Genomic DNA, 25,439 nt, shown 5'->3' on the forward strand with positions numbered 1-25,439 from the left:
CATTTTTGGTTTTTATTTTATATCTATATACTCGTACTTGATAACTTTTTATAAGCGAATGAAAAAAGAAAAAAAAAGAAATCTTCTCGAATGAAAAATTTTGATTGTGCTAAGTTCTCAAAAAACTAAAAACGCTACCCTGTAGATAAAGTTCTTTTCTATCCACTGTAAAAAGTTGTATAGGGTTACTGTAAATACCGCCCTCACATTCTTGTCTTGGGTAGCGTCCTCTTAAATATTTTTTTTTTTAAATACTTTGTATCTTTTTGACATGTTTTTTCTAACGTGATTAGAATCTCACTTTCTATCTCTTAAAATTTAAAAGAAAAATTTAAATTAAGCGTTCATAAAATATTTTTCAAATTCATATATCATTATTCATTATACATGAATATTATATTATACCGCATAAGTATGAAATCCGATCTACTTTGTGTTTGTAACACTCCAATGCGGTCAATAGCCATTGTAGTCATGGCCTATTTTCATTCAAAAAGAAAATGTTAATTACTATGAAAAAAAAATGATTTATCTGTGTGGTAACTGATATTAATGTAATATAACTTTTAAATGTATTTCACCGAGATACCTATATGACGTAATACTATAGATATAATAGATACACATTATACATGTTCAGTAGATAGTAAAAAAATATGAGTAACGAACAGGGAAATTAGAAGACTGATAGTAGTATACAAAAATAAACAGTATCGTGATTCATAAAACGATCAAAATATCGCCTTGTTGTACAAAATAATCTATTATTATTAACCATTATCAGTAGTTTATAATAGATATATTATAGACTACTATTATCATAGCTAGAAATGAATCCATATTTTCACATTTAAATAAAAACGTTCATAACAGACAAAACGGTAAAACTTGTTTTGACTTTTGGCTTAACTAAACGAGGGGCCGTTAATACAATCAAAAAAGATTTGGAAGTCTACAACAGACAACATGCCCATTAAAGCTATATAGATGTCGTCCGAAAACTGCTCGAAACTTTTTTACTCCGGCTACTCGACTAAGTAACGTGAGCAAGACAAAATTTCTTGGAGCTCATACAGTATCGACACAGTCGCCAGAGTGTATGTGGTTCAATACTTCTACGGTATTGCCGACAACGATTTCTTAGTAAAAAATCAACGATGCAATGATTTTTGTTTATGTTGCTAAACATTGTACCCACCAGCATAATATTATGCATACGATATTAAATCAAATCACTTGTAACCCTCTACTACATCATCATATTATTGCAAAAATCACAGAATACTTAGAACCGCATACGCATATTTTAACGATCCTCTCTTTGAACTCTGGACCGACTGTGTCATAAAACAATGGCACATTTATTGTTCCACTAGACTACCGCGCCATGTATATATATATATATATATATATTTTTTTTTTTTTAACGCAAACGATATGTCACCAGTTTACGCAGCCCATAAATATTAAGAAACCAGTGAAACGCAGCACATTTTAAGTATATTATTTACATTTAAATTCACAATAAAAACGGAAATGTATAAATGCATATATATACATATGTACATGTCATAATAGATTTTCTTTTTTTTTATAATGTGAAGTATAGTATAACGTATCCATAGCCGTTGAGCGCGTACTTTCTTCATGGGGTGCAAACAACAAAATAATATTATGCAGACAATGCCGCCAAAAACATATACATATACACCAATAATATTATGATTATTATTACTATAAAACACAGTTTATGTTCGACAATTGCGCAGTGCATTAAAACGATGGCAATATTTATCATTATACCCACACTGTAGTTTCTACAGTAGATTTATTTTCTGGCAAACACACACACACACATAAACCGAATTTGCGTTCCACACTACCGAAAATCAAGTACTATTGCCGTATCGAGATAAACTTACGCTTTACGTCTTGTATTAAGCCTACACTAGCTAACGTATCGCAAAAATTAACATGACACAATACTTGTTTTTTATGTTGTAATAGTAACACATTTTTTTTTTTTTGAAACTAAACCGTGCAATGATAGTGTTAAAATCATTCGGTTGGTTCTATATCGTTTGCATGCATTATTATGATGTTTGTAATTTATAAATATTAACTGTCCGATAAATTGGATAATGAAAGCCATTTATAAAAACAAATAAAGTTAACTATGATATTGGAATCATTCTGGGCTAAATGCATAATATATTTAAATTTAAACAAAGTACATTGTACATTTCTATAAAATATATTTTTTTCTTAACCTTGTTTTGTACAATAATACATTTGATATTGCGCTGTAGTAAATTCTTAATTGTACTCAATAACAATTATCATGAAAGTCATTTCCAAAATCCCTAAAATTTCAGATCCCTAGCTCAACTCTAAGAATTTCCTCATGACTTTTTTTTTTTGCTTTTGATTATAACAGAAAATTTTAATTTTTCATTATATCATAGAAATTAATTTTTCAAAATAAATTTTATCTTGGAAACTAATCAACATAGTTTAATTTAGAACAAATATTTGTAAAGCTAAAATATGACACTCGAATATCATTGTTTTTAATCTTGTTTGAATAGGCTAATATCGATTAGGGGTAAGTCAAAAAAAAAAATATTTTTAAAAATAATATAAAATTATACACATAAATATACATCAAGTAATAATAACATTAAACTAGCCTGAAAGAAATAGGCTAGGTATTCTAAAAAAAACAGTTTGAATAAAATATTTTACGTTGGCTGAGGTTTATTCATTTATTCATGAATTTATACTGATGCTTCTTAACTAGACAGTAGTTACACACTATATTATTTTTTCTATAAAATTTGTAATTAATAAAGATATAATACCAATAGCGATAATCTAAAATGTTATATGATTATGCCTTAATGAATAGATAGGATTTTTTTTAAACTTATTCCTTCCATAGTCTTATGTTCTATAGTACCTACTATGGTATTATTTAACATTAAATTGGGCACTATATTGTACGTGGCAAATATGTAACATGTTATATAGACCTAGAACTATGTCAAGAACGCACTTATCATAAAGAAAAAAAACTTCAATAAGGCGCCAATAATCATTTCGTGATTATTTTTTATTAAACATTTAGTTATCGATTCTTTAGTCCGATTTTTTATACTTAGGTCTTAGATAAGAAGTTTCGTTCATTCATAGATAAAAGGGCAAAATTAAAAAAAAATTGTCATAAAATCTCCAACTTTTACGTTTTTTTATTATTCTTATTTTTTATAAAAATAAAGTTCTAAGCCAAATGACTATTTTTTTAAAAAATTAATGTTTAAATTTCGGTCAGTTAAAAAAACAGTAAATACAATTTAGAAAAATGATAATTTACTTATAATTTGCAAAAGCGACAAATACAATTGAACCTACATAATTATTTAAATTATCAGAAAAAATCAAAATTGTATTTACTACCACAGCTAGTGGCTTAAAGTCCAGATAATGTAGACTTATAAAGCTACCATGGGTAAAAAACGCAGCTTGGAATGGTTTAGAGAGAAAGAGAAAGAGCTTTTTAACTTGACGATTTGGGTGTTGCCGACAAGTTAGCATAAAACCAACCGCCATTGAAACGATTTCCTTGAAATTACATTTTAAATTTTTTCACTAAGGAACCGTGGTCGACGGAATGCTAATGCAATGTTTGTGTAAGCTAAATCAAACTAATCATCCATTAAAAACAACATCGACAACATTGGTTATAATATTATATATTTTAAAATTTTAATTCAAAATTAATTATGTTACAAACGTATGACCCTTACACAGATTAAATATACATTATCATTACACAGTGATATTCAAATAAACAAATAGCTTCAATTAAAACGGTCAGATAAAGAATTACTTAACGTCATTAACGTCAGAACATACATATTAAAGATCAATTCACGTAATGAGTTGAATTCAGAGTTGAGCATCTGCAAAAAAAAAATGCTTATCTAAGTTATGTTCGTGTTATTTGATAAGTTCACACTGCCTATGTAGATCAGGGCTACGAACGAAAAAACATTTGAAGGACTGATCCGCTAAAGCTTTTTAAGCATTATCTAATACCTAAGCGTTTTTTTTTTATTGCAGCTAAACCCATTCAGCTATCATCAATTTACGCACTAAATATGCAATCAATTTGAAATTTAATTGATAATGTAGAATCTACTTTATCCGTTTATAACTAGTATTATTATATTGATAATAGTTCTCTGAAAAATAATTAAAAAAATATAACTAGGTAATTTAAATGCAGGAAATCAATTATTTAAAATCATAACCAATATAAAAACAGATTAATGTTTGTCAATCTATACTGCGACCTGAATAAAACACCATTCGTACGATTTTGTATAAATATTGGTTCTCGCTGACTTGAAATGCATTAACCCATTTTAAATATTATATTAATATTTAAATTATAAATAAATTAATAATTCATTTAATGAATTAATTAAAATTTAATTAATACACTTGCCCGAGGTATATATATTATATTCTAAAATAGTATGATATTTTGATATAATATATTTATTAATATATATTATACAAAACGTTAAAGCTTGAAAGGCCCCAATGCAGTTGCATTGCCTGCATTCCCGTATTTAATCAGTGGATTATCATGCACTTGTTTTTTGTTCATCAAAGTTCACTAACTAAAAAAAAGCCTAATTTTACTTGAAATTTTTTTTTTTTTTATAATTTTGGTTAAAAGGAATATTTTGCTTATTCTAATAACAACAACGTATATTAATATAAATATAGAACTTAATAGTAGAACATTGACAGTTTCAACCTGAAAATGTCATTTAAACACATTGCAGCATTACTGTCAACTGTGTGCTTTATACGCATTGTTTACTTTTATTGCCATGCCTATTATACAACTCTTCCAAACAACTAAAAGCTTTCAATGAGTCATTTCGCAATACTGATGTGTTGGTAGTTTTACATAGGTCATCGTTGAAACGTTATTAACACAAGTATGACTAACAATTATTACAAAATATACGAATTAAAGTGTACATCATCGAAGTGAATGAACTATGAATAACATTCTATGGTCAATCGAGATACATATTTTGCAAAAATTAAAACGATAACATCCTTTTTATTTATAATGAAATTGGAAAAAATGTTTAATGTTTCACAAGTCATCAAAGCAATAAAAGCCTAACTATCCAGGCAATTTACTACGGTAAAAAAATTGTACTTCCTTTATTGTAATCAAAATATTTTCTACGGGTAATTTTCCGAGTTAACACAATATGAATCATTGAACCCCATTATTGTTTTTAACTTCGGACACACGACACTTAAATGTACACAATTTATACTATCGCGTTAACTTTAAATACTTAGGCACGTTTTACGATTTTCTCAGAAAATCAATAAGCTATAAATTGGCCGTCTCCAACTGCAGTAGTGCCTTGTACGAATATACATCACACATTATAGGTACGGAGAGTCGACCACTAAACCAAGTCAGCAAGTCCCCCACACACAAGCTAATTTTGAACATTTTTATATACGCTTACGTTATGCCTTATGGCATTTTATTATTTCATATGGATGACAGCGGTGACACAGCATACTTCATAATACATACACATAATAATATGGCAATTATTAAGTAAAAATTAAATAAATAGTGGAAAATTATAAATTAATTCCTATATAAAATAAAGAAATTAAATTAACTAATCGTAAAAAGTTATGGGGTTTCTATGCAAGATTTAATTACTGGACTAAACTAAGGACAACCGTTTTACCATAGGTATGTAGAAATACAGAGCGAGATATCGGTTTTGACTAAAGTAAATATATTAGTTAAAATTGTCAACGAATTGAGTCAAGTTAAATTGAAGACAAATTGTTATCTTTGTAACACGCCAAATTTGTATTTTGATTTTAAATAAGACTACATTGTTATTAGGTCAATCTAGAGCATATGTTAAGACTAAGATTAAGTTAACTACAACAAAAAATAGATTAGTTAAATACGAATTAATGTTTAAACTATATCGCAAAATTAATATTATATTGTGAATTAGTTCAATTATTTTTAGATCCATAGGGTTTAAAATATTTTAATGTTAACCACTTAAAGACCGACAAATCAATTGCAAACAAAAAAAAACATTTAAGTATGAAATTCCACTTTCTGTTCTCCCTTGCCTATATTATACTTGTTCTTTAGATACAGAACTGATGCGACAGCATCCTGTCGCCATTGACCGAAAACTTTCCCCTCCAATTCCTCCGTTCTCTACGAAACTAAACGACCAGTACTTAGGTTAAACGACGGTCGTAAATACCAGAGACGGAGTGGTGGTAATAAAATAATAAGGGAAGGCCGACGACACAGTCGGCGTCGGCGATTTTGATTGAAACGACGCGTGTAACATTATAAAACGATATTTTTTTAGAATGACACTCTAAAATGCACATCCCCCACACCTACCTTCCTTGAAAACCCCGTCACCTCCTCTCTATAAATCACCCGTCGTACCGGGTGTACTCAAAAGGCTTCGCAAAGTTCAATTTTTCCAACAACATATATTTCCCGATTTTTACAGCCATCTTACACATTGGCGGCGGCGACTTTTTTTTTCCCCCTTTAAATGGACGGTCGTATAAATTGCTTGCTCACTCGGTTCGACCTTGGAGTTTATACGAGTAATATATTATATTATATTTTGTGTGTATAAAATGGAAAAACAAAAAGGATCTGGTCGAGAAAATGGGGCGTCGAACAAACTCCAGGTCCACGGCCAGGTCTACTATATCTACTATATCCATATGTCTACTACATAAACGTCGCACGATAAAAAAAAAGACCATTCGAGTGCCTTTTAAAACTTTTGTAAATACAAACAAACGGGTTAAATAAGATAATGGCCGGGCGGAAATTTCGAATGCGTACGCACAATACACCGCATGCCGTTATCGCCACTGATAGATTAGCAACGTCTCGGAAGACACATAACAATTTAAACAATTTTTTTTTAACCGGCGCCAAGCTCTAATCGGCGAGACTTTGATAAAATCGTTAGACACTCGAGACGAGGACGTTTTTTTTTCTAGTACTATAAAATATTAGCGGAAGTATTAACGAGTGGTTATAGACCAAACTAAAGCCTTGGATGATGTCCTAAAATTTCGCAATAACAATCAACAATTTACAGGCGTCATTTTTATCACATTAATTACACGTGGGCGACGCACAGTGTTCGGATTTATCAACAAACCAAGCCAAAATACAATTTTGATTATTGGATTTAGTTCTACCATACATAGTCGAGTTATTCGTATGGGATTTTAAAATTTCATACATTTTTTGCCAGTTTTATTAAGCTTCAAATACAATAAATGATTAAGTTTTTATATCCATTAAAATTCTGCCATACTTTCTTATGTGTTAACAACATAACAATGAAATTTTAAGTTAAAATAAATTATTAATGAGTACACGGGATAAAAGTACGTTTTAAGGGCTACAATTACATGTAAAATTTACAATATTTAATGTTAATATTGTTATTTTTTTATTACAAAAAATGTTTTTTTTTAACTCGCTGTGTTTAAAAAATGTGCTATAATAATCTAGCCTCTCAGGAAAAAAAGTCTCAGCTTATATATAGATTAAGGCCCATAGAATAGTTTCATATCATTTTTAGCTGCTAATATTTGCTAACGTTGCACACTTGGTACAACAAGACTGCTACTACTCAAAATTTAAGTTTTTTTACAGGTCTATTGCTATAATTTGTAAATGCAAAATGTTCTACCAGCACGCCGGTATTGAATTTCTTCATTTTTGCGGTTAAAAAAAAATTACACTGCCACATTTTAAGATACTGCGTAGTTAGATATTTTTTATAGTTAAGCATAACAAAACCAAGACTGCCTCTTTTCGATTTGAGGCGTTTTAACATAATAATTCTTAACGGGATGACATCTGTGAAAAAATAATAAACTGCCACGTTTGTTGTTGAAGAATTAAATTAATTTAACAAGATAAACAAAACTGCCACATTTCTTATTATGGCAAAATATTAGGTTTGAAATGGTAAATCGCCACAAAAAGTAATGTGGTAGTTTGTTTTTTATGAAAACCTATTGTTAAATCGCCTTAAACTCTTTGTAATTTCTGGTGTCTGGTTGAGATTTAACTAAGTAGCTTAAAATTTTAAAAACAAGTATCGGGTAACAAATAATTGCAAAGTATTGAAATTAATCATTTGAATACACGGTGGTTTCAATCTTAAAATTGCATTTCATCAAAACTATTTTTCTTGAGTTATGACAGTCTTACACCAAAAGTGCATTATCGGTAAAATAGAAAAACTTTAATTGTTTTAAACAGTTTTATGTTGCTAGTTACTTGGTTTACCAAAAAAAGGTCAGACCAGGAACAAAATGTTTTCGGATTTACCTTAAAGACGTTCTTTATATAATATCTATATACTACAAATAAATCCCTCTGATTACAAAACTAATATCAAATTTGAATTCTTCGATCGGAGAAGTATAACGGGTAGTATAACTTTTTTGGTTATGTTGTAAACTAAATTTTAATCAGTATATATTTTGTCCCGGTTTTTTTTATTTTTGAACACTGTGCAACGTTATAGTAAGTTTGTTGTAATAAAAACCATAATATTATGTAATATATAAACCTCCAGACGATGTCTAGTAAAAATAACCGAACATGTTTTGTAGTCAGTTATATCATTCCGAGCAACGGACGGTTCAGGTAAATTATTCCCCTAGGACCTAAACGAACATGAATAATTCTTTTTAATGCGTCTGGTACACTAAAAGCTGATTCGCGTACATATTTGGCTCTTCTATCTAAATAAGTCTCCGAGGAGCTACTGAAACTTTTTGGCATTAACGCCCGTCGAAGTTCAATATACACTTGATAGAAATTTATCTCGTTTATTTATTTATTATTTATTTTACATCATACAATTTTCTCAACAATGGACACAATTTTAGATAAGACAAATTGACACAATACTGCAATTTAGTTAATAAAAAATATAATAAGCCTATAAACAAATCAAACGGAACACGTTATAGATCACAATAATAACATTGCTTGACTCACTCATTATACACCTAATTTATTAATATATTAAATATACTAAAACCTAATTCCAAAAAAAATAGTAATAAACAAATGACTTTTTTTATTATTAAATTAACTATTTTCGCAAAAGCAAGTAGAAAATAATTGTTAAATACTTTTCAATGAGGTAAACAAATTCTGCGGATATTTATGAATATTAGTAAATTAAAAGTAATTAAAAAAAATAGTTTTCTAGATAAAATGGTTCCCATTTTAAATTATTAACTAAAAATATTGACTCAACTTAACATTGACCAAGATATGAGGGTAAATTAACCACAATAAATTGTCCTACATTGTGGATATAATCATCTGAGCGCATAGAAATTGTTCTGTTTTATTTAATTTCGTCATCCCGAGCCAAATGAACCCAGCAGTTTATAGCATTATTATTATTTATTAGAATCGAGCCGATAAATTCCGTTTGAGCAGCAAGAATTCACCATGAAAGTCATTAGTTTCATTGAACTAATAATTATTGATAAGTACAAAAATGAACACACTTAAGAATGAATATTATACCTGTTAACCTTATAGAACACGCTGTGTATTCCAAGAACTTTTACTGATTTTTAATATCATAATTATGTATTATGAAAAATTAACGACCAACATAATCATGTTATACTCCAAACAATCGATTATGAATTTTGGTTGTACTTCAGCCAAATTCTAAAAATCACCTATACGTTTCGTAATAATTGGTGAGATAAGACAAAATAGACATACAACATACATTAATACAATTTGGAATTCTAATAATTACAACTACAATAATACCTACTTATAGTGGAATATAGGCAAAATTGAAGTCTAATAAAGACGTTGAAACTAACAACAACACTTAAATAAGCTATGTTTTTATATTTTTGTAATTTGTGAATACTATGCCATTAGTTTATGACATTAACAGAATTTAGAATGTATCACGAGTATCGTAAAACGTTGACAGCCAAAAGTTGGAGTGCACTAATTATGTTACTATTTCATTCAAATAGTGTCAATCTCAATAATCACTTAAATAGTTTCCATTATCCCGGACATAAAATATTTAAAATTCATCCAACAGTTGGCAGGCATATTAAGTATTAATGAGTAACGTTGCCCAAGCTACTTTTAATTGTGGTCGGTCAACAGCTTTTGACGACCAAAACAATACAGACAGCCACCATAATTACGATATACGTGTATTATTATGATTTTTGTCAATAATCTTTAACAATCATTATAGGTACTAATGTTATTATTGTTGTTGGATTGTTGCCCGGAAAAAATTGAAAATGTTTGCGCAGTTGTTGAACTCCAACAGTGTGCGATGTCAGCTGATTTTTTTATGTACTTAACATAATTTGAATGCATTGCAAAATTGTTGTTTAAAAAAAAAAATATAGGTAAATGCTCTAAGAAAAAATATATTCGTAGACGTCACTGTATTTCAAAACAGCAATTTAAAAATATAAATTGGACTCTACTAATAAAATCAACCACATCTATCATATTATATAACCAACCACATTAAATCACATCGTATGAACATCTTAATAATTTAATAAACCTTGGTTAAAAAAAAATTGTATTTATAAATGTTGTTTTCATTGAGTTTTTATTAGATATTTCGTTTTTTTTTTTAATTTTATTACAATTAATGTCATAATTAAGATGAAGAAGGCAATTAGAAAGCGTTTTATATCAATATTGATAATAATTCGTGGTAGATTTTAAAAATAGAAGCTGAATAGTTATAAGTACAATAAGCCAGGAATACTACCAACAACAGTACAGCTGAATAGGTACTAAAAAAATACCTAAATTAATTATTATTTTCGAGTATTGGGAATTTTTCGACGGACGAGCACGAAAGGGTAGTTTTTTTTTGAAAAAAACATCCAATAGCACTTAACGGAATGATCTCACTGCCTCCACCAAAACAAACGTTGCGAGACTTATTATATTTAGTTGATATTATTTTTCACACTTGGTAAATTACTCCACGGGAGTCGGTCAAAAATACATGTCGATACGTATAGACGACGTTAATAACACTATGTGTACTGAAAACGAACGCTTTATTAAAATTGAGTATATTGGCAAATTGTGAGTGAAAAAAAAATAAGGAGTTCGGAAAACACTAGCAGCATTTTGCAGCGTCTAATAAAATGTTATGTACGCTCGAGGCTTACTTTAGAAAAATATTATTGTGTGTGTTGATAATAAAGGAATTGAGCCCTCGTTATAACAACGGGCGAAAAACCGGTTTCTCTCAATACAGCCTCGACTGCACACAGCTAGCCACACACACACACACTCAATAGAAACGCCGAAAACCGGCAGGCGATATTTCTTAGGTATTTGAAGGTATTTTTTTTTTCTACGCTAACTATAATAATAATAATATGTACGCCAGGACTAAAGGCTATTATTTCTTCGACAAATAAATCACGAGGGATCATATGGAGCGTGGTAAATTTTGTGAAAGAATAATGCACAGAGGAACCGGTGAATATTTTTGCAAAGGGAACGACGAACGCGGAGGGCAAAGGACGCCGATATTGTATTATTGCTAATAAATAAGAAATAATTGGGTTTTACAATAAAATAATGCCAGTGTAAAATATTATATTTGCATAAAATAATAAGCCGCCGCTTAATCGATTGAAATAACTCGGTACCGGCCGCACATTCGGTATAATCATGTATTGTATCCTCACAAAAGTATACAAACTCTTATATCAATAAATTGTTGTGACTTGCAATTGCAAGACAGCAAATAATGATATTTTAACTCATTCATAATATATGAACCGTCAAATGTAATATCGTTCAACACAGAGATATGGGTTATGTAAGGTTAGTAAAAAAAGTTTCATTCATTGTGACCATTTTATTGATTTTTCAAGGTTTTTTTTTTTGTGGCAATTAATAAAAACACTATACTTAAGTCATAGTGTTGGAGGGTTGTAGAAAGGCTTTCATAAAAATAAAGGCACGTGATGTCATGGTTACTACATCTGGTGGTGACTAACACGTTTTATGACTTTTGAAAAAAAAAACATCTTAGGGGTGATCAGGAGGCTATAAAAATCTTAATGTGTGTGTGTGTGTGGCAACAACATGACATGACGATGAATGTGTTGTAAAATATCTGCTCTAGTACTGAAACCCTGTATCACTTGATATCATTACAAAACAAAATTTCGAAGTTATTTTTAATTATTATAAGTTTAACGATAAACTGTCTGAAATCTATATTAACTTAATAACTAATTAATTTTTCCATTATCACACACATATGTATATACCATTTTAAAGTTTAAGACAAATTTTGGCGTGTAAGATGGGATGTAATTATTTTTCCAATTATTAACTTAAGTAAATACATTAGGAAAATAATAACTAACGAAGACAATTTATAACTTAAAAATGAAACTTTAACCTAATAAAATACAAAATTACTATACAAAGAAATTGTGTTATTTTAATGATAATATTTATCAATAAATAAATATTAATTTATACTGTTACACCAACATTTAATTGAATTTTTAAACGAACAATCGTTATATATATGTTATCATTCATTATTTTAAAGGCTATTATTTTTTAAGACAAATTCGACTTTGACCGGCCAATTAACCAAAACGATTTTGGCTCGCAAAATATAATATACGTCACTAAAGTAAAAGTATAGTATTTTAAGATAATATATTTAACTTGCCTAACCTTGTGATTTATACAAATTAAAAATTATTAATAATATGATTATAACGTACGAATAATAAGAAGGACGTTTGTGATGGCACTCAAAGATCAGTTAAACGATTTGCGTCTTTGTCAATTTAAAAACTGTAGACAAGACACGAGTTTCGAAGACTTGTAAATAGCCCGGAGTTCACATTGAACACATCTAAATAAAAAAAAATTAAAAATAAACTAAAAGCAAACGATTGACAAACTTAGATACAGGATATTAACAACTTTTAATGATGCGAACAATTATGTCCATATAGAACGCATTTGGTATGATTTTATTTAAGTCACAATAAATTGTAAAATAAAAAATAATAATAATTAGGTAGACAAAAAATACATACAAAAAACGACAACCATATCTTAATTAAACGGCCGTTGGTTTTTCTTCAAAAATCTTTTGGACCGTTCAGTCGTTAATCTTAGGCATAAAAAAATGTTCTCTTAAATTTTTAACATTACAACCGATTATATAACAAGTAAATTAAAAATAAATTACTTAATAGCAATCTATCTGCTAGTTCTTATTTTGATTAGGTACTTGCCATTATGTAAAAAATGAAACGTTGGACAAGTTTTTTTTGTGTCCCATTACTGTTTTTTTTTTTACAAGCCACCGTAAAAGTTATATAGAGACATGAAACGTGTAATGTAAAATGTATAAAAATGTGTATATATATTATATATATTTACAAACGCCTAAGTGTCATTACGAATATGAAAAATAATCCCAACTCGCTGTCGAGAATTTAACCGTCAAACATGTGTCAATGCTTAAGTCTGTACATGCATGTTACACTACCGTCATATGGTCAGCACAATCACGAACAAACACAGCACATATGTTTTATTTTTGTTATACACTGACACACACACGTTCATACACTCATTACGTCTAAATGGTTCTACCTCGTCGCTGGAGAAATACATGCATGTTTTTTAAACGTCAAAAATATAAACGTACCGTACAAAATTTAACTTTGGTACATTTTCACATTTTGGTCGTTCATTGTAAATGTGGTGTGAATTCCAATTTTTTTAAAATTCTTAAATATTCAAATGTTTGTTTAATTGAGACACATTTAGTCAAATCTTTCATTATCTGGGTCGTTCATTGTAAAAGTGAATTAACTCATGGTAATTGAATTTTGAAATAACGAAACTTTTTTACCAAATGTGACTCCATTAAGCAAAAATATGTATACTGTAAAAGTTTAGAGTTAACCACTTTTACAAAGAACGACCGTTTGTAACTTGCACAAAATCATGATTTTTTTTTTAAGCCAGCAAACTTTAAAAGTAATTGTTTAAAATTGGTCGAGCAGTCGTAATTTTCGTCGAATTATTCTAATTTTTAAAATTGAATAGCGTTCTGGAGATTATTAAAAAAAATACAAATTTAGTAGCGTGTTATATAAAATTTAATGTTTTTACAAAGAAAAACTATAAAATTATCATTATTTTCCGAGAAAATGAGTGCCTTAAAACGTTAAATCGAATTACCCTATGTATTTTTTTTAGTTATTTTACCTAACAGACTAAATGTATGAGGTAAAATCAGTTATACTTCGCAAGGGTTGGCTAAAGACTTAACAATCTACCAATATGACAAGTTCATTTAATTTAAAATTTTTAAAAAAATAGATGTTTTTTAGAAAATAAAGAATAGTAAAAGTATAGTTATGACTTATGGACAATTTGTTCAATTTGTTCAACTGTCTGTGATAATTACTAAGTTAAAAAAAGTGATTCAACAGACATTTTCCAAAACTATTATTCCAAATTTAGTATATTTATTATAGTTTTTACCTAGCATCTATAAACGACCTACTAAAACAATCGACCCAGTGGGAAACTGCTTCTAATCCTGCCTAACCCTTTGGCCTCTACTTTAATCACATCCTTGTGACAAGGGCCTTGTCCAGTCTAAAAACTAAAGAGGTTTTGTACCACGCGAATCTATTGAAAACCAGTTCACCGATGCAAAACAAAATGCACATAATTGTAATATAACCATTACTATTACTTATATTATAATAGAAAATATCCAACAAAACTAAAACGCATCGAAGCTAAAAATAAATATAAATTTGCTAATATAATAAGTGAGCCACAGTAGAATACTGGAACATTTTACTTTTAAAAACCACTAGACGTTACAATTTAGATTAGACATAAAAAATATTACATCCAAGTCATTGCCTCCTCATTATAAGAAACATCCAAGTGAACATACGTCATAATAATGCTAATAAGTTCTTATGAACGTTATTGCCCCGATTAAAACCGTAAGGAAAAAAACATTTGATTTCCGCTTTTTAATTATTGAAAACTATACGTTGATAGAATCGATGACTTTGAACCTACTTTTTGCTGACCATGCAAAAACATTGTACAATAATTAGTATAAGGCGTGTGAATGAATTGGAAATGTTCATCATAAGGTGAATACAAAAATAATCGGTATTTCAGCAATAGCATGTTCTTATCTGTTTTCTTTTAAATAAGACTCATTCACTATCGTACATTGGTTTATGTTAACGTTTCCAGTATTCATGTAAAGCCAATAATTTCATTATACTATAAATCATACTAGATATAAAATAGTTTAATATAATTTCCGGCAGAAACTCGTTTAAAACCAACAATTGCTTTACCCAATTGCTTTATCTTTAAATAAATCGTCCACTATCAATTAACTATAATAACACTGGTAATATTGTACGCTTCCCGGCTACAACATACCAGTAATTATCCCAAAACAATTATTTTATACAAAGCAATTAATATAGTGGTTCTATGTTGTTCAATATTTATTTAAAAAATAAGTGTTAAAAAAAAATACTAAAATCTATAAACATATTCTAACATACAAATTCTGTTATATCAAATATGTAGGTTAACATTTAACTTTTAAAATGTTTACTCTAAAACTACCCTTAAGGAAAATATTTTCTACTTGAACATAAATTATTACTTAAAAATAACTGCTTAGTATAAATACACTATAGTCTTGAATTTAAAAAAAGTTTGGTAGGCCATTATTATATCGGCCATCAAATCGAACTGTAATAAAATATGATCAGTGGATATCCCGTCATTGATGGTTCAGGTTATGCTATGATAAGATAAGACTAGCTATTGTTAATAATGTTAAAAATAGCATAAAAACACACAGCAATATCAATAAATTAAATTATTTTGTTCATTGACCAAAAATGTCAGCTTTTATTTATTAAGTCTTCTTAATATTAACTGAAATATCTTTGACAGTAACATAATATAACAATATATATAAAAATGTTAATGCTATTGCCCAAAATTCAGTATAAAAAATAAATTACAATAAAAACTACCAATTACCATTTTTATTTTTAACATATCTACCTAACTCAACACATTACACATTCAATTCTTTAATTTTTCATTATTTTATTAGTTTTCCAATAATATTTAAACGTTTCGTAATTATTTGCAGAATATGTATTTCATTCGGTTTAATAAAAATATTTTTTGTCGAATTAGAGTGTTATCAAGCCAGCATAATTTTGTAGATAAGTTTTGTGGGTGTGGGTCGAAATTTATTATATTTTATTGAAGATTACCATTGACTATGAAACTATAAAATATTAAATCATCTATTTTCGTCTGAATAAATTAAGTAATGGCAAAACATAGTTATTAAGGGGATGGAGGTGGTATGATTCTTGATGTTTTAGACCTAAAATCCTTAAACAGTTTTTACTACTTAGGATGGCCCGACTCAATCCTTTAAAGATAAACGAGTTCTTTGGCTACTTTACTAGGTTTTTATAGAAAATGATTTTTTTGTAAAGATATTACGTTTTATTATTGAAATTTATTAAAACCACTTTTTTCTTAAATATTGCCTATATAAAACTCCTCAAAAACTGCTCGCTTTCAATCCCCTTATTACCTAAATAAAGCTAACCACGGGATCAGATATAGTGACTATATATTTGTCATGATAAAATAATTATTAGACTTAGGCTAACTTACCTAACCTAGCAGGGTTAGAAGAAGTAGACCAATATTTAAGTGCTTACCACAGATGCTAAAAAGACGGAGAAAAATAAATACCGAGATTCAAAGGAATTAAGTCGCGATAGAAAGGCATTGAAGCTAACCGATCAAATGACCGATAACTAAAAGAATTCATTAATCAATTAATAATAAGAACAAGTATTAATATCTACTAAATCTTGTTTTAACGATCAGTAAATAGTAGGTCTTTTTTCATTACATGCATAAATAACACTTGACTGTAGTAATTAAGTAACTTTTGTATTACTTGGGAAACTGAGTAATAATTATTAATTTTAAATTGTGGGTAAAAAAGGAAAGATTATTTTATGGATTTGTTTTATTTTATCTCGCACCTACCTACATTAACTTTATATTTACCTACAATATTCATTTAGTTGGGGTTGGCCAATTTACATAATTCTCAGGCTAATTGTGTTTAATAGAGGTTTTTTTTATTTCAAATACACCACACATAAACTGAATAACCTAACCAGTTCGAGAATAATAATTTCTGAGACGATTATCTTTCAAACACCGACGACATAATATCTTTTTCTATATAAATAGAATAACGAGCAAAGCAAACAAGACTATTAGTTTCGGTTAATTAAAAAAAAAAACGTGTTTTTATTATCGATTGCTCCAATATGGCAATCATTATGAGTCATTGCATTTAATCAATACGCCTTCTTATTGTGTGAATCGTGTCGTAGGTCAAATATATTACAATATAGATGGTCTACGGGCATATGAAATACGGAAATCGTTATGATAACGAAATGGACGCAACCAATATTTAGGTCGCCAAAAAAGTACATGCCGTGGTACATCTATGTATGTTTAATCTACTTTAGTGTTGTTATTCATCATTGGCCGTTATCAATGAAAGCGCAAACGAAAATCAAATCAAAGTAAAATGAATAAACGACACCATAGATAACAGCTGCGCAAGTGACATAGACTTTATAGAAAGTAATAGTGCGTACAATGATAATGTATAGATTTACAATAATTGTACAACAAACGACCGGCCCGGCGGATACACCTATAATTATTATTCAAATAAAAAATAAATAACCGATATGCGGCCACAGAGTTCACACGGGTCTGATAAGAATAATATCGTGCCGTAGCGCACACACTATCACGATATTATTGGAATATTGTTATTATTGTTTGAATTCGTACGTTCGGTTTTTGTTTCGCTTGGGAAATATGCAAGTGTGTATGTAAATTTATGATGATGAAAACAATTGTGAAAAACTTACTTGAATCGAATCAGCTGACACGACTTCGCCGTCGAGTGCCTTGGCCAGGCGCACGCCTAACTTTGTCTTTCCCGTTCCTGTGCATCCGGCCACGACGAATAACAGACGATCCTTGAAAAACGTATCCATTCGTGGTGGGTAAGAAACACTTTCGCGACGGCAAAGGCCCCGACGGTGGCCATACGGAAATTTCGGCACTACGCAGTTGAGTTTGAAAAATTCAAAAACCCTCTTCCAAAACATAACATAACCTCAAAAACGCGATCACAATGTTGTGTGTGTGCGTGCGTCTTTATCACGTTGCGCGGCGGCGGCGGCGAAGGCAGCTGATACCACCACCACCACCGGTGCGGTTACCAAAAACGACGAGACAACGTTGGCAACCGTGCTGACCGCCGCCGCCGCCGCCATAAACTTACAACATTGTGTGCGTTCCGGCTTGTACAATATTACCGTACGACTACCGTGCGTGCCCGGTAAATATCGTGCAACGCATCGATGCGACGATATTTTCCTCGACTACTGCTGTCTCTAATTGTGACTGGCGACATAATTGCAAAATGTTGTGCAATTACTTTTCCCTATTGTTTTTTTTTTTTTTCAGAATGAGTTTAATCCTTAGGTCATCCGAGTCGACAGAATTGCCTAGCCATACTTATTCGATTCCTCGGAAAAACATTTTAGGATGAGCTTTTAATAGTTGTAAAAATTTGTGTAAAAAGAGCAATATCATAATGTAAATTATGTATACATGTATAACATTACTGCTTATAATACAAACTTCATAAACATTTACAAACATTACGATATTGTCCTTTTTGCATAGGCGGACTGACACGACTTTCGGATGGTCATCCGCTATCTAATATGTTCGCGAGTCACAAAATCGTAATAGGGGACACAAGTAACATGTTGCCGACGGAAGATTTAATTCGTAGAAAAATAATTATTATTCTTGCAGTCTCGCTTTCATTATAATAATCACGCTTTGTAGAATAAAAAATAAATATCAACACAGTTAAAATTAAAAAAAAAATTAACATCTCTTAAGATATATATATATATATATATATACTGATCGATAAAATTAATTAAAATGTTCGCTTACAAACAAGTAAAAGAGTAAAAAATTAATTTATAATTAAAAAGTTTATGAGCACCAATTTAATGATTAAAAACACGTTGAACTTTTTAATGCTAATTAAATTTTAACGGTTGACGTTATCCATCAACCGTGATTACAATTTATATATCATCTAATTAAAAAATACTCGGGACATAGCGGAGACGGATTATCTTGGTACGAAAGAGATCACAGGTCTTCAGGAATTATTAAAACTTAAAGCGATAAAGGTCACACTAAAAAAAAAAGCTTCGGTAAGGTTTTGTAGATTGTAGAGATACCAATTTCAAGTATCGAAAAAGCTATGTTGTGACAATATAGAGCTGAAAATTATATTATTTTGAGTATTAGGGTGGATACACGGTTAGGCTTAATCTGATCGGTCAACAATAATAATTTGTTGCCGTTGTTTCCCATTTATAGTAATTAGGAAACCTAGAAATTTACTACGACCAAAGTGTTTCAGTCTCCTTTATTTTTGGTGTTTTCCTTAATAAAACAAATTAGATTGACAACAGGTTTTTAAATAAATCTTGTAAATTATAGCCCCACTACAGATCTACATTTCAGACCTTGAGTCTTGACACTTCGCTCGAAAAATATAAATAAATAAAAAATGTTGATACTTTTTTCAACTTTATAGATAGTACCTTTTTTAAATGATGTTTCATACAAATTTGAAACTATTTGTACTATTATTACAAAAGTTATAGCTGTTTTTTTATGATGAAAAATATGTAATTTTTTAGGGTTTTTTTTCTCGATTTTAAAGGGGAAGGGGTGAATTATTAAAAATGTTTGACTCAACAAAATTCATACCTTTTAGAGGTTCGATTACTGACTTATAGACTTGCTGTATGTAGAAATCAGTTAAAGTAAAAGTTGATCCCACAAAAGAAAATAAGAACACATCATTGTAAAAAACAATAGGTACCTTCAAAGCTCCGAATCGAAGCTAAAACACTAGAAAATAATTAAAGAAAATGAAGAACAACCAGTTGTATTAGTCATTGAGCGATACAGAGGTTTATTAGTTGTTTAAGTTAATTTAAATATTTAAAAATCCGAACGTTAAAACCTAAGAAAAATAAATACAACGATTTTTGCTAATGGAAATATAATACGTACTTGTACAATGGTCAATGTCCGTAGGAAAACTGAAAAGGTAATAAATTTAAATAACAAAACCGCTTATTATTTTTTTAGTATACTATGAATAAATAACATAAAATCTCTATCTGGACTTAAATGCAAAGTAGCCATTAGCAAATTAATATCTGCATAATACTAATTAATTGCATGTTTTTTTTGTAATGCAAGAAATTATACTACTGATACTGGATTTATAAATGTTATTTATTTATAAAAAATAACGTCCAAGGCCGAATTAACGGAGAATTAATTAAATTAGCAAGTATTTGTATATTTTTTTTATAAAATGGTGCATAACAACAAAATATAAAATATTACTAATTATTATAAATTTTATACTAATTTTTTAAGGGGGGGGGGGAGGAATACTATATTTTTTCTCAACAATTTCACTGTTAATAGGCATAAAAATATGTGTTAAATTTGGATTGGACTGTTAATACTTCTTAACTGCTTGTTGAAACAGTGTTTGCCTCTAATAAAATTCTCTTTTCTGTGCAGAAGAAAAAAATACAAATTCATTATTACACAAAGCTTAGATTCCTAACGGTGCGGTGTCGACAGTTGACGACATAAATCTCATGAATCGTGACTACTAGGTATAACTTACTTATAGTAAGTAAGTCACTGTGCAAACTACAAGCGACGATAACTGTTTCCTAGTACACTTGCTCGATAAATTATTATTGTGCTTATTTATTCTTTAATAATACTCAATCCTGAGCTCCATTTGAGTACTACTTAACATGTTGTTTTGGTCCACTTGAATCACAGCCATAGATAACAGTATAATAATTATTATTATAGCAGTACTAAATGAAATAATAAATTCCGGCCTGACACTGCCGTTACTGCCAGTAAAGCTATTTGATATTAGCAATTTTTCTTCAATCGATATCAATACCACAGGGATGAAACAAATTTGTAAAAATATACTTTTTGACTTAATAGTTCTAGTCAAATCATCCGTATTATGGAACACTCCGTCAAAAATGTGCTCTTATTAATTCACCTCTAGGCCACAAGTATTTTTTAAGGACTTCAGTTATAGCTTATACACTATGATGTCGTTTAAGGTTGTTCCAGATTTTAGGCATCAGCACACGCATTCATATCAGCTTGACAGTCCTACAAATGCCGCTTTTTAATTGTTATTAAATAAAAAAAATGAATGGATGCCGGAAGGTATTTTATTTTTAAAAATTATGATTTACGCTTTAACTTTTGACGTTTTTATACCAAGGTCACATTGTTGGAATCAAAAGCATTACCGTTTGAAACGTGTTCGACGTTTCACATAATATAATCAAAATAATAATTTTATTGTGAATTATTTACGCTGCAAACAACATCCGTGATCGCATCTATTTTTTTTTTTCTAAATAAGTGCAATACAAACAGTAATTCATAGCAACTCACATAATTTTTATTGTCTGTTTTTTATATGTATTATTGTAATGATTTTTTATAATGATTTATTGGTGTTCGCATATACATACAATTAATGGGCTTTTGCGACGTTCTTATTGAATTAATTTTCGTGCGCTCAGTTTAGTGACTTAATGAAAACATAATGGCAGACGTTAAAGGAAGCTTTGGTAGAAACATTTACCGTTGTGTTTATTTAATGAATTTAGACCTTTCATGCGGTACGTGAGCGCACATTAAGTATAGCTATGTAAAAACATATCACGTTTACTGTAACAACAATGTTTACAAACACAGAAATTAAAAACTCAAATTAAGATCATGCGTACCAATAATGTTCAAGTGTGTGTTTTTATTGTCTTACAACAACAGCTTAGAGTCCACACCTACAATATGTTAATTTACGCAGTCTTAACGAAGTTTAATAATGACTATAGTTGATCAAGTTCATAATCATTTTCGGTGACCTGAGTGTTCATACTTTGGATTTCAAACCGAAATCATTATTAGAAACACCTTTTAAATTCGAGTTCAATGTTTTTTTTTATGTTATCATGTATTACACGTTGTATAGTGTAATGTTATTATTCGTATTAGTTCGGCTACATTGCGTTTACCTCCCTCGGTTGGAAGAATGTAAACATAACTGTTAGGACAGTGATGTGATGTGCTGACTGCGATGCAATGGTTATTACCCTTATGAGCTTAATTAACTAATTTTACACCGTGTTGAGTGTATTTATTAATGTGCTTATGGGCACATGTAATATATTCATAAAATTAGGTACACACACACACATACTAGCTAGGGTAATTAAAAATTAAATAACCACTACAAATAAAATTAAAATAAATATTATACAATGCACAGTACAAGCCAAGTCTCTCAAGAATTCCATTAAACATATTCAATTATTTTTTCTATTTGGAATTTATTTTATAAGCATTATAATACATACAAACCATTAAAATTATTTTCTAAAAAGATCTCCAAACTTAAATTACCCAATTAAAAACTTTAAGCAATTTAAACTTATTAAACTTTATTATTTATTTTGTTCCCATTTCCCAGTTACTTTCATTTATTATTTTATGACTTGCAAATTGCAGGTTACACTACAATGATTATATCTTCAGATAAGAAATTTTATAACCAAAACCTGAAAGGTTTTTTAAATTTGTACAAAACTGATAACCTTAAAAGGTAAAAGTCATGCAGTGATAAAGAACTATGGCCATCCTTTTTTTTTAACAAAAATTATTTGATGTACATTTTTTTTTTTGTAAGACAGGCGTGATCTATCATGTTTTATCTCTGAAATATAAAGCACGCAAAAAAAATTAATTCGAAAAAAATATAGTTGGACATATTTTATAATATGGTCGCTTCAACTATATCATTTTACTTAAAATTTACAATAACTATAGATGTTTGATGATTGTTAAATATATTAAGCAATTATATACAGCATACATACATAGATTATCTGTCTTTTTCGTGAGTTATGGTATGTGACCCGTCTAAATATTGTAACCAAGACATAATTTGGAGTCATCGGTTTATCAAATGTCAAAAAACCGAGGAGTCAAAAAGTGTTGTACACGGAGCTTGGTTAAAACTAAAACCCGAATAAAATTGAAAATGATTTCAAATCCTAAACCAGGGGTTGAATATGTATAATTAGTTTTGGATTATTACTTTTAAACTTAAGTAATTATCCAAAACTGGTTATCGACCAGTCAGAATGATAGGCAAATTATTTTTCATCAAAAAAGTTAATTGAATATATACGCGTAACCGTTTGAGTTTTAAAAGTTAACGGAGCTTTGACAAAAATTAAATAAATAAAAATTGGAATATTGTAAAGTAACACAAAATAAAGTGTCCCCAAAAAGAACAGGTACCAAATTGCAATCACTTTAAGATAGGTATAACATTGTAATGCGCAGGACTTTTATAATAATAATAATTAATATCATTCAACGTACATTGTACTCGTCAGACTAATAAAGTGATAGTAAAATTGAATGTTATCTGGCAGTAGTGATCTAATAGTCATTTAGAAAATGTTTTCTTACGCATATACAACATAGTAGTGATTATAAACCGATTAAATATCGTGCACGTTTAACCTGCATGTTGTCCTATTTCAATCTACTTATTTTTTTATTAAATTTGTTCATCGGTTCAATTAACAATGTCTAACTTTAAGAAATCCTAACGATTTCCTGTTGCTAAATCAAAAATATACTTCAGATAAACAAATATTTTTTTAAGACCCAATGGATCAATTAGTTTTAATCATAAATTAAAACACGTACATGCGTCCTTAATGAGATTAGCGGTTAAGAAATTAAAAAAAAAAAAACATCAAGTATCAGTAAACAGCCAATTGGTGGTAGACGGTATACTTATTATTATGTTACTTACTTGAAAACTTTTCTAGTTGTAAAATTCTGAAAACTATCAAAAGAAGTTGTGTACAAAAAGTTTTAGTATTATTATAAAAAAAAGTGACGGTTCTGTCGAAAGTTAAACATTCAAGATGTTTTAATAATGTAATTTATGGAAATATGTAATTATTTTCATTTTTAGGGAGTAATGTAGCTAGAGGTACATGCTGTAGTTTAAACAATAATGGAAAACTATCTGGCACTTCTGTAACAATGTACTATTATGATAACATATTTGTATTGTGTTTACTGCGGCTAAACGTTTTTTTTTTTTTTTTTAGTGTTAACTATTAACGTAATAGGCACCAAGAATAGTCTACAACGTTGTTGGGAATTTTAAATGCATTTGAAACGAACACCTAAGTACACAATGCACTCGTGTAGTGATTAATATTGTAGCTATGTACCGCTGGCGCTGTACCGCAGGCCGCCCTTATTTAAGCACACCATATCCATCGGCGTGTCAGTTGTCACCTATATATTATAATATTTTGATATCCTTACCAATCATCAAAATATCATTGCTGTTATTTTTGTCGTTATCAGAAACGTTTCAATTATATACCACTCTACTAATTCGTTCGTCCTTGTCACATTTAAGGCTCTCTCGCACACGTTATGTGTATGTAGCTATTTCACAACCGATACACATTTACTGCAATTGAGTTATATTCAATTATTATACAATATAAAACGCGAAGAAGATTCACAGCGAGCAAACGAAATAACGTCTTATCTCTTGACGTCGATAGAACTAATCATTGTTACACGCGCAGTCGGCAGCATCGTTTTCTATTCAATTGTTTACAGCTATGTTTTAAATTCAAATATAGGTTGATTTTCTAGATCAGCTAAAGACTAATGATTACTAACAACACTAGTCGCGTAGGCTGATGCGCCTTTTCGACTTTACCATCGCACCTTTATTTTGTACAACAATCTTAGCCGGTGGCGCTACGAGGAAGTGATAATAATTATTCAACACTATCATCGATGACCTAAATTCGGATTTTTTTACTTCTGCCTTGAAGATTTATGTATTATACCTAAT

At 29.5% G+C, this 25,439-nt stretch overlaps 1 protein-coding gene across 3 annotated transcripts in view; it reads right to left on the reverse strand.

The window, feature by feature from the left end:
* Positions 1–20,332, reverse strand: part of LOC126841456 (tRNA dimethylallyltransferase) — a 73,637-nt gene extending 53,305 nt beyond the window's left edge. The window contains exon 1 of one of the 3 annotated variants that reach the window (XM_050577952.1): positions 20,174–20,332. Coding sequence is in view for 2 of the 3 variants with exons in the window: in XM_050577950.1 (XP_050433907.1) it covers positions 18,232–18,474 (243 nt within the window). In the remaining variant the exon portion in view is untranslated. Of the gene's footprint in view, positions 1–18,231; positions 19,236–20,173 lie in introns of those variants that run through there. The other 2 variants (XM_050577950.1, XM_050577951.1) reach the window with 2 other exon arrangements.
* Positions 20,333–25,439: the final 5,107 nt, after the last annotated feature.

The sequence above is a fragment of the Adelges cooleyi genome, unplaced genomic scaffold (genome assembly GCF_023614345.1).
Source record: "Adelges cooleyi isolate 19-005CV unplaced genomic scaffold, UGA_ACOO_1.1 ACOO_flye_CR_arks_rails_tigmint_CR_PRNA_381, whole genome shotgun sequence".
NCBI classification, from domain to species: Eukaryota; Metazoa; Arthropoda; class Insecta; order Hemiptera; family Adelgidae; genus Adelges; species Adelges cooleyi.